This window comes from Macaca thibetana, chromosome 11 (assembly GCF_024542745.1).
Source record: "Macaca thibetana thibetana isolate TM-01 chromosome 11, ASM2454274v1, whole genome shotgun sequence".
NCBI classification, from domain to species: domain Eukaryota; kingdom Metazoa; phylum Chordata; class Mammalia; order Primates; family Cercopithecidae; genus Macaca; species Macaca thibetana.
In genome coordinates this window covers 92,902,885-92,914,984 of record NC_065588.1, presented here as the reverse complement: position 1 = coordinate 92,914,984, position 12,100 = coordinate 92,902,885, and the positions used below count along the sequence as shown (strand labels likewise).

Below are 12,100 nucleotides of genomic sequence, written 5' to 3'. Positions count from 1 at the left end.
AAAATTAGGCCTTGATGAAATATTCAGTTCCTCACAATAACTCCATCATTGCAAATTAGGGAATATATTAGATTCCAAAGATATCAAAACATCAGAAAACCATGAGCCAGTATGACACGCTAAACCAATACTAGACAAATCCTAGTAATTCTCTCAATTTAATTTTCTTTGAAAAATATGACATAAAATGCCACTAAGATCTTAGCTTATAATACTAATCAACTATTAAAAGAAAAATAGAATAGAAATATGACAAAATTTAGAAAAGCCATCAGCCTACAGCCAACAATAGGCTTAAAATTAGATACTTGAGACCTAGGTCAATGAGTCACTCTTCCTAGCATCCTCTTCACTGGTGACATGTTTTAAGTCAGGCAACAACTACTTTGACAAAAAACATTAATTCATGAGCATACCCCTAACTAAAAACAATACTATTTATTCAGTGCCTACTGTGCAATAAGTGCTACCATTAAATATTTGCCAGGCATAATTCCATTTAATACTCATTATACCTCTGGGAAGTAGCTACTACTGCTACTCCTGCTTCACAGATGAAAATTACTTGTCCACTATCACATGGCTAGTGTGAAGAGCTGGAATTTGAACTCAGGTCTCTCTGCCTCTACTGATCCAGAAGTTTTACTTTTATAAATTTACCCTAAGAAAGTAATCATGGATGTAGGTAAAGATTTACTAACAAAGTTGAGCATCATAGCTTTGTTTATAACAGCAAAAGACTGGAAAGTATCTAGATGTTTAATTAGCAAACTATTATATATCCATAAGATTCAATACCATGGAACCATTAAAAATTATGTTTTGGAAGAATACTTAATGGAATAGAGAAATGTCAATTATATGTTAAGTGAAAATATCAGGATGTAAAATAATATGTATACTATGATTTAAATTATACATTGTACATAAATTCATATACACATGTGTGCATATATATATATACTCATCAGCTAGATAAATAGATAGGCAGATAGATACACAAAAAATAAAAGGATATCTCTGGAATAAGGTTTCTCAATCTTGACACCACTGACATTTTATGCTGGATAATTATTTGCTATGGGGGCTATCCTGTACATTGCAGGGTGTTTATCAGCCTCCCTGGCCTCTACTCACTAGATGCCACTAGCACCCCTCTAGTTTGTGACAACTGAAAATTTCTCCAGACATTGACAAAATTGCCCCAGGGGAAGAACTCTGCTACTCTGAATGATAGGATAACAGATAACATTTATTTTCCTCTTTATGCATTTCAGTATTTTCCAGCATTTCTAAAATTAATATATATGTGTTACATTTGTAATCCAGGGAAAAAAATGTTATTGTCAAAAAGCAAATTTACTAAGAAGAGAAGGAATGATTCATATTTTATGAGACAAAACTGTAGCAATGGAAAATATGTGTTATAGGAGCTGTAGAATATCTGCTGTGATTTTTATTTCTATCAGAAATTACTTCATAACTGCTTAATGGAAAAAGACATAGTGGAAAAAATAGCAGAAATCTCTTCTACCTGTGTCAGGAACATCCGAGCAGTAATAGTAGAAAGAGGTGGATAAACCAGAATTGGTTTAGTTGTCTCCCCAATAGCACCACCGACAAGCTTTCCACTGCTAGAATAGGCAGCAACTGCAAATACATACTTTTCATTGGTTTCCAAACCTTTCACTTCAAAAATGCTTTTACCATCAGCTGGTATCTATTAAGAAAAATATATTTCAAGTTATACATGGAAAATTAAAATAACATGACTTTTAAAATACAATTAAGTAAATCTTCTATTTAAATAAAAAAACCTTTCTTTCACTATTGGATTTTAGTTATGATTCAAGTGGAACTTAGAGAGATTCACCAAAACAATGACTTCATTAAAAAATGTAATTATCATTAATAAGGCTTCAGTAAGATTTCCTGACATTTAATTTGACGTACCGCTTCTCCTGAATTTGGGAGATGATTATTGTTTAGCCGTACTTTTCCATAACTTCCTTCTGCTTTGCAACCCAAAACGCAGTACCAGGAGACCTGCCGAGGAGAAAAATGAGCCTGTTTAAAAGGCATTCTTTTACATCAATGTAGCAAAAAAATACTTTTCTAAATAAGAATGTAATGATTCAAGTTTTAAAACATGAAATCAAAGTTTACAAATATACTTAGGTTTAATCTTTAAAGAGTACAAGTAACCTTAGCTAGTTTACTGAGACAAGACTAAAATATTATTCATTATTAATTATTTTAACCACCATTAATTGAACAGTTCCTACTGCTAAGTACTGTTAGGGAATTTACAGATATTTTCTAATTTGCACAACTCTATGATATGGGATTACTATTATCATTTTGCTTCACAGGAAATGGAGATGCAGAGATATTAAATAACTCTGCCCAAGATCAGACAGAGAGTGGCAGGGGTTGACTCCTAAAATGACTTAGTCTTGATGTTAAAAAAAAAAAAAAAAAAAGATTAATACTCAAATGAATTTCATATTTTACATGACAATGTATGACCAAAAAAAGCAAGTGGAAAGAGAAGCAAGATACTAAAATATAGTATTTTAAATAGAATATAAAAAAATACATATGAAAAAGCCTGGAAGTAAACACCCCTAAATAAGAATAGCAGTAGGATTTGGATGATAAAATGGTAAGATAACAGGTAGATAATGGGTCCATTTTTTCCTCCAATTTATATATTTTCTGAAACATGATATTACTTTGATAACTTTTATATTTAGTTTAATTTTATACTTTAAATATAAACATTAGACATAAATCAAACACAAAATATAAATCCCACAGAAACAACTAAACTTAACCTTGATTGAATAGTTAGACAATGATCCTTTTGCCGAGGTGTCAAGATAATGAAGATTCATTATTGGAATGAACTATTCTCCCCATAGAGAAAAAGGGAGCTAGGTGACACCTGACGGGGTAGTATTATGAACGAGCCATACTGCTGGGGGTTGTAGGGGTGATGGCTGTGTCATTACCTTCTTCCCAGAGGCAACTCCTAAACTACAAGGCAAGCTGGAAAGAAGGAAAAATACAATTGTCTCTAAAAAAAATACAATTGTCTCTAAATACAAGTACCTCTTACAGTTTGTGCCTGCTACTCCTTCCTCCAGGTCAACAGAAAAATACTAACCATGTCCAATTGACACAAGTTGTTCTCAACACTGACTGTGCTCCAGAATCCTTATTTAAAATACAAATTTGTACAGAATCAACCATTTTTGTAAATTACAGATACCCAAGCCTATCTAGCTTCAATGAATTAGAATTTCTGATGCAAGTTTCTGAATCTTTGTATTTTCAAAGAATATTTCTCAGGTGATTGTGATATGCACAACTGATTAAAAAGCGCTAGTCAAAGGCAGAACAGGGCAAAGAGAACACAGAAAGAACCTGAAGCTGGAGGGTAGGGTAAAAAATAATAATAATAAGATGAATCTCAGAAAAAAAAATGCAAAACTAACTTCCTTTGATTTCCCATGCAAAAAGATACTATTTTTCAAAGAAGAAAAAAGGCAGAAAGACTATGTTCTATGACTTACATCATTATTGCTCCAAGTTCTATTATATAAAACAGAATTTGGAGGGTAAAATTCTCTCTAAAAGCATTTTTACAAGCAGGCTTTATGTTTTTATTTTGTTCCACAGATGAAGACATTAGTTTGTGTAACTCTAAGAAACAATGTGTAATTAGAATCTACATAAGGGTAGAGACATCATGAACAAATCAGCAATAACTTTAGAAGAGTTTATATGTAATATAAATAACATTAGCATTTTCAACTACAAAAGTAGATTTTAATGAAATAAATGCCTCAACAAGAGATTTTGAGAAAACAAAAGATGGCTGAAGCCTCAAACCAGAAAACTTCTTTAAGCCCATAGCACCATCTAGTGCTGATGAGAAGGTAACAGATGGTGATAATTTCCTGGAACTCTAAATGTACATAATACACATAAACTTCCTATAATGTGCTCATTGATGAGTCCTAAAACTACAGACCAAATATGAGACTCTTACATCTTCCTACTTCCAAGAATTATGAAATGAAATAAACTAATCATTAAATTGAAGTACATAAAAAATAAGATTTTGTTTAAAGAAATACAAATATTTGAATAAAAGCAAATAAAAACTCTTAGTAAAGCATGTGGTCTTAGTTCTGTACTAATGTTCCAAAATCAGTGAAGCTCTATTCTTAAACAGATTCCAAAAATCCAAAGTTTAACTTTAAAACCACTATCAATAGCAATAATCCATCTATCATAGCATAGTTAGGTATAAGATGAATGTCACTTCTATTCCCCTCCTCTCCCAATTATAAAGCACTATGAAGGTGGTTATCAGTTCTCACTGATGTCCATTTGCTATTCACCTGAAGCTCCTCAAAGTATGCAAGCACATTTAATCCATATTTACCTTTATACCTCAATTACCTTGCACAGAGCTTGACAACTATAGGCACTCAATAAATGCTCATTGGACAGAATCCACAAAAAATATCACCAAATAATGTAATCACAGTCCATCACTTGATTACTATTTTTTTTTTTTAGATGGTGTTTCGTTCTGTCTCCCAGGCTGGAATGTGGTGGCGTGATCTCGCTCATTGCAACCTCCACCTCCCAGGTTCAAGCAATTCTCCTGCCTCAGACTCCTGAGTAGCTGGGATTACAGGTGCCCACCAAAACGCCCAGCTAACTTTTCGTATTTTTAGTAGGGACGGGGTTTTACCATGTTGGCCAGGATGGTCTCAAACCCCTGGCCTCAGGTAATCTGCCTGCCTCAGCCTCCCAAAGTACTGGGATTACAGGCTTGAGCCACCGCGCTCAGCCCATTACTTGTTTTGCGTAAGCTTTACTACTTACATATAATACAATTAAGTGGAAAGATATCAGTTAATATGCCAAGAATATTATACATTATCTCATTTAATTTTCACAGTAAACACACTTTACAAATGAAAAAAGTAAAACCCTCAGAAAATGTATTTAGCTTTCCTAAGGTCAGACTTCCAGGAAAGGCTGGAGCTAGAATTACAAACCTAAATCTGTCTGACTCCAAAGCCTGTGTTCTCTCTACTATACCAAGTTGACAAAACTTCAAGCAGAATATCCTAAAGAGAATCAAAGATAAAACTTTATTTTTATGTAACATCAAAGAGCATGTCGTTGATCATCCCAAAGAGGAAAGTGTAGTTTGTAAAACATAAATTAGAACCAAATTCTTGTGAAGAAACTTAATCTCAACTTTTAGTCACATATAGGCCAAGTTCTGAGGTATGAGAGATGGGAGAAAAAGTTCATCCTCCAATAAATGCACAAAGATGTATGGTTTATAATGCGGTTGGAGTTGTCCTTTGTTTGTGTTGAAAGAATCTACAGTTACTTGGAAGGACTTTGGGCAGAACCTCTAGACTCATCACCTCCAAATTTCCACACTCTGTGGCCTCATATCCATCATTGACTCTGAAGTAACTTCTACCTTCTTCAAATGTCTGATTCCACTTCAAGTGAGACTTCCATCTTGAGCACACGAGGATGTCAGCATATGGTGTGTCATGGTGACAAGGATACTTACAAGGAGGTGTTTCTCTACTGTTTCTCCTAACAATATATTTGGGTATAGCAATGCAATATAAAGCATATCACAAATATAACAGCATAAGGGGCAATATGTCATGAAGAAACTAAGTATAGATAAGACATTGGAGTATTAATCCAGTGTTCAGTGCTTATGAATAAGACTATCCAGCTCCTAAAAGCAATCAAAGTATGAATCGTGGTAGTCATAAAAGTACTTATGTTGCTTTGCATGAGGCAAAAATTATATTGGACACCATACCTTAACCTCTGAAGTAAATGGAGCAGGTTTGAGTGTCACAGAACAATGAGTTCGAGACAGCAGGATAGGTGGAGGAGGGACTCTGCTTTTCTTTCTTTTTGAACTTTCCAAATATTTCTGATAGGAATATAGGGCATTTTGTTCAGCTTCAATCCTTTCAATTAAAGAACATGCTTCCTATAATGAAATATGAAAATAGAAAAATACATGTCAAGAGCTTGAAATTTATTTACATTTATAGAATTCTAGTGATGTTAAACAACGTTATCTTTTTATATGCAGTTTTTCAAGCCTCAGAGGCTCAAATATATACATATATATTTCAACTATTTAATGATTTTGCAAAAGTAAAAGATGCCTACAAATAAGGTTAATCATGATCACCAATGGCATTATATTTATATATCTTATATGTTTATCATTATTATCATACATGAATATGAGACATTACATTTCTAAATTGAACCTTCTGAATATCTACCATCATATATCATTTTCCCTAAATGGTTCATACCACAATCATCTGCATTTATGCTGATGAATTACACACCTACCCTAATTCAGCTAAAGTGTGACTCTCAAATAATAAGAATATTGGTATATGTGGTTTATGAAATAAATATTATTGAGAGTTTCTTTCTATCTGCAAGAAGAAATAAAATAGAAAAAATACATTCCATGAGGCTGACGGAAAGGCATCCACTTTTTAAAAAGGTTATGCACAGAGAGATGACACATAAAACAAAAGAGAAATATAAAAATCAGACCTAAATAACATTTCAAAAGTAGGACTAAATACATAAGCAATAATAATAATACATGTAAATGGGTTACACTTCCTTTTAAATTAAATTAAAAGGCAAAGACTCAAACTGAGCTCTAAGTAAAAACCCATGTAATGATTAAAATTAAAGTGTTGATAAAGAAAGAATAGTCTTTTCAACAAATGCTGCTAGGACAATTGAACACTATATGCAAAAGAATAAAGTTCAACTCCTACTTCACGCCATAGACAAATATTAACTTAAAATGAAGTATACATTCAGATGAAAGAGCTAAGATTATAAAACTCTTAGAAGAAAATATATGACCAGATCTTTGTGACCTTGAGTTACGCAACGGTGTTTGGAAGATTCAATACAATGATGCATTTAAAATGCTTAGTATTTGGAACCGAGTAAGCAGTCAATAAGTGTTAGACATTATGATTATGATTACTACTATTCCTCCTCTTTCTTTCACTTTAAGCACTCTGGAACATTCTGTTTTGCCATATCAGAACTATTATTATTATTACTCTTTCATTTTAAGTGTTCTGGAACACCAAAAGCACACTGACAAAGGAAAAAGTAGATAAGGTAGACTTCATCAAAATCAAAAACATTTGTGTTTCAAAGGATACCATCAAGAAAGTGAAAAGACAGCCTACAGAATGGGAGAAAATGCTTTCAAATCATGTATCTGATAAAAGACTTGTATTCAGCACTTATATGCACTGTTATAACTGAGAATTGTTATAACTCAATAATAAAAAGGGAAATAACTCTTTTAAAATATAGGCAAAGAATCTGAATACACATTTCTCCAGAAAAGACACAAATAGCCAATAAGCACATGAAAAGATGTTCAAAGTCATTAGTCATTAGGGATGAAAATACAAAATCAGCAAACTGACTCAAAAAGCAGGAACCTAAATACAGAAATAATAATGTTCAAAGAAACTGGAAATGTTATCCAAAAATTGTTTCATATAAAAGTGTCAGGCTCAAATGAGTTCATAAACAAAATACTTTAAATCTCAAAGAACTGATCATTCCTATGCCATTTGAAATGTTTCCAAATACAGAGAGAAACAGATATCCTCTCAAATAATGTTACAAAACTATTTTAACTTCAATAACAGTCTGAAAAATGACTACACATAAAAACACAGACCAGTCATTTCACAAATAGAAATGCAAACATCTTAAATAAAATACATAAAACACTAATACATTTACTCTAACAATATACTAACAAAATAATGAACTGTAATAATATTGTCTTTTTCCCAGGAATGCAAGGACAGTTTAATATTAGGAAGTATATAAATATAATTTAATATATCCATAAATTAAATGAGAAAAAACATGATCACAGTGCTCAATGGCCAAAAAGACATTTCAAACATTTTTTAACATTCATTACAGATTTTTTTTAAAGTCAATAAATTAGGAAAGCTTTTTTTAGCATTATTTTAAAATATTAATTTTAGCCAATAACCAAAATATTACTAGTACAAAATAGCCCTCTTAGTACTAAGAGTGAAGCACTAATAGAATTATCAATAAAAGCCAGAAAGAATGCCACTATTCCATTTTATTCTGGAAGTTCTAGTAAATTCAACAAACATAAGAGAAGAGATCCTGGAAATGAAAAGACAATATGTCAGTCTACCAAATTTCAAATGTATTTCACTCTGACAGAAAAAATCTGTGCTGTTTCTCCTACAGAAGACATGTTGAGGTTGAAGTTTCCAATTAGAAACCTGAGCCTCAAGCTCAAAAGAGAAGGAAAAAAACTGGAGACAGGATCTGAGTATGCGTTGGAGTCATATTTAAAGCTGAGTGAGGATACCAGCTCCCTGTAGAAGCAGAGATTATAAAACTGCAGCATCACATATTTTTTTTCTAAAATAATGAAGGCTGGCCGAAATTGAGATCATAATTAACTTCTCATTTTTATTTTTTATTGGAAATGGCTGACGTTAAGGTCTAAAATCATTAATCGTGATTAAAATCTATCTGTGATGATGAATAGTTTTTTAATTCCACTTGTTCGGTGCCAGGAGGCCTTGAGAAATCTTTCTGCATATGCAGGTCAAGAATCTTAGGCATCTGCAAAGACAATCATACCTTTGTATGGGAAGGGATGTGTTACATGGTAACCATGTTTCTAGAGTCTATACATCAGCCCTTCGGTATTTAGACCTAAAAGCTCATTTATATACACATAGTAGGTATCAGTGTAACTGTTTGAATCATTGAATGAATGAATCAAGGAGACAGGATGACATCTGTGTCCTCCATTGCCTCCACTTTTTCACTTATTCAACCAAACCGATTTTTAAAAATTATAACAAATAGATGGACAAAAAGGTCAGGGCTAGATGGTGAGGGAGCAATGTCATAAAAGGCCGTAAGACAGCCAGTTAGATCCAGAGCACACAATCAGCACAGGGCTAGGCAGAGGCTCATTCCCTCTTCACCCTCTTCCACAGACAACAGAGCAGCTTTGGCTCCCTGAGGGGACAAATGTACCACAGAACAGGACTCCCTTGAAGGGCAAAAAAGGTGAGAGCCTTGATGAGGAAGAGGCCAGAGACAGAAAAGATAAGTGGATTTCCCCAGTAGCTGTGGAAAAAACTTTGAGGGAAGGAAGTCCTACCTGAACAGAAAGGAGATAAAATGCTATTATATTTTGAATGTTAAATATTAATGTATATTCATCTGCATCACAGGCTGTAGAGACCAAGATATTTCAGGTTACATATGACAGACAAAATCAGCCTAAGGAAAAATTATGCAACACAAGGAAAGGAGACCAGTGCCCCCATTTCCCTTGAAAATTTGGAGACATATCCTTCCTCGGGATTATGTTTGGAGCCTGTAAAATATACCAGCAGCACTGGCCCACTGGCTCTTATATTCAAGTAGACTGCCTTTGGCCCCCATCTCCACTGACCAGCCAGCCTCTCTGGGCTCCAAATTTGATCTCAAAATTTGCCTTGGTGTTCCTGATTCAGTGAACCAGTTAAATACTGGCACCTTCTGACTTAATTCTTGCATCTTCTTTCTGCACATCAATGAATCCAACTGGGGTAAAAAACTTTCTGTGTTCTGCCATGGCTATAACATAGACATTTCTCAACTGGGCTGTTGATCAGTATCATCCATGGAGTTTATTTAAAACTCAGAATGGTCCGTTTCTACCCCAAAATAGACATTTCCAGGAGTGGGGCTTGAACATCTGTATTATTTACAAACACCAAGGATAATTCCAAAGTACAGCAAGAACTGGGAACCACAGATTCAGGTGAGTAAATCTCCTTTTCCCTCCTGCCTTTCTCCCAGTCTCTTTCTAGTCTCTTCAACCTCCAGTCTTCTAGTCCTTCAATGGCTCCTCTAATACTTGCCAGATAAAGTGCAAACTTTTCCAAAGCCCTTTTCATTCTGATCATGACTACATTTTCTAGCCTTATCCCCCTTTCTACTCTTTCCCTCTTTCATACCTACCTCTCTGTCCAACTTAACCTCTGAAACCATAAAAAAAAATCACTCATTCCCTAAAATGCTGTTATTTCACGCCTCGGAATTGCCCGTACAATTCCCTCTTTCTGGAGCATCTCATGTCCTCTTCTCTGCTTTAAGATCCACACAAATATCACCTCCTCTGACATCTTCTAAGTTAGCCCATGTTTTTAAATAAGTCATTCCCTTCATTACATAGTGTCTTTATTTTAGCAGGTATTACATAATATGTTACCTCTGTACTTCACTGTCCACACCCTCTAAACATTGAGTGTCTTGGCAGGAAGGACAGTGCTTTATCTCTTTAAGTTCAATCGATGTGTTTGGAATATAAGACACACAAAATTATGAAAGAGAAGGGTGATCTTTATTATAGTGTCTTTTAAGATGGCATCTTTAAAATGTTCTGATTGGCTCTTGATCAATTTTAACTTTAGAGCCGTAACTCAGATCCTATGGCCCAATTTGAAATAGGTTAACAGAAGTATTAAAGTTTTAAGTGAATGGTAACAAAACAAGAGTTTATAACAAAGCCCTTGATTTAGGTAAATCAGATAAATTCCATAACAGAATTCAAGGCAAACCCTAATGCTAGTTAAAAACTAGAATCCTAATTTAAGGAAGCCAATTCATTGAGCTGCTAATAAGATTTTGTTTATGAGAAAGTGCCTGGGGCTTTTTAAGGGGGTTCTTCAACTATTTTTCTAGTTGAAGAACTAGAAATAACATCAGAAATTCCCCCAAAAAAATCAAGAAGGAAAAATTCCCATGAAACCAACACTACTTAGTTATGAGAAAGTGTTATCAACATGGACCTGAATGTTGTCTATAATAGCAGTGCTCTAGAATACCAAACTATTACAATTGCAAAACCTAGACAAACCATTCCCTAATCAGAGGTCAAGAAGTCGGCTTTCCATGACATATCAGATAATGAAAAATAACTATATCCTCACATCTTGCACTGTCTACCACAGTGCCTAGCAAATTAGAAAGGTTCAGTAACTGAAAAAAGAAATAAGCCTTTACCTTTCATAGGGACTCAGCCAAGGAATCTCAGTGGAAAGGGACTTGCCCACCAACTCACAATAAAAATAAGCTCTAAGGCGGTCTTTCAATTGGTGGTTTCCACTGCAATGTGCCGCCAAAACCACAGTAATGAAGTCCAAAGTATTTTTGTCTGAATGTAAATTTCTCTGGCATATAGTTTCCATTAGAGAAAATGAAACCTGCCTCTCCTCAGAAGTTACTCAATGCTTACAAGAACAGATTGATGTTAAATACATTTGACACAGGCTTGACGCCCACAGTACAGCAAAACACTAATGGAAAGATGCAATGCAATCTTGAGGGTGTGACTAAGACATATGTAAACAACTGTCACAGGACTGGAATGATAAAGTGCCATATTTCCTACGTATCTGGTAGACCTCCCTGAGGTATATTCTGGGTTCTCAACATTATAACGTACATTGCAGAAAAAGATGAAAAGTAGATTAAGTCATATCCAAGAATCCTGAGAAGGAATATTGCTTAGAATAAAATATACAAGTAATAAGATAAATCTAAGAGAAAATACAGAAAGAAATGTGTAGTCTGATGGGCGAAAATATATCTAAAGCACCAAAAAGTAGCTCAAACAGAATGTCTCAGAGTGCTTAAAGTGAAAGAGAAATAATAATAGTTCTGATATGACAAAACGGAATGAAAAGCAGAGTAATAATAATAATAATGGTTAACATTTATTGACTGCTTATTCTGTTCCAGACACTAAGCATTTTATATGCATCATTGCACTGAATCTTCCCAAGAATCCCTGTTTCACAGATGAAGAAATTGAATCTTACAAGAGCATAAATAACTTGACAGGTCATACAGCTAATCAGTGGTAGAACCAGAACTCTAATCCAAGACCCTTATACTCCTAACC

General features: G+C 34.1%; 1 protein-coding gene across 2 annotated transcripts in view; it reads right to left on the bottom strand.

The window, feature by feature from the left end:
• Positions 1–12,100, bottom strand: part of CFAP54 (cilia and flagella associated protein 54) — a 382,780-nt gene that overhangs the window by 291,829 nt on the left and 78,851 nt on the right. For both annotated transcript variants that reach the window (XM_050749308.1, XM_050749309.1), the window contains exons 20-22: positions 5,882–6,058; positions 1,954–2,046; positions 1,535–1,720 (exon numbers count right to left, since the gene is read on the bottom strand). In XM_050749308.1, the coding sequence (XP_050605265.1) occupies positions 1,535–1,720; positions 1,954–2,046; positions 5,882–6,058 (456 nt within the window). The remainder of the gene's footprint in view (positions 1–1,534; positions 1,721–1,953; positions 2,047–5,881; positions 6,059–12,100) is intronic.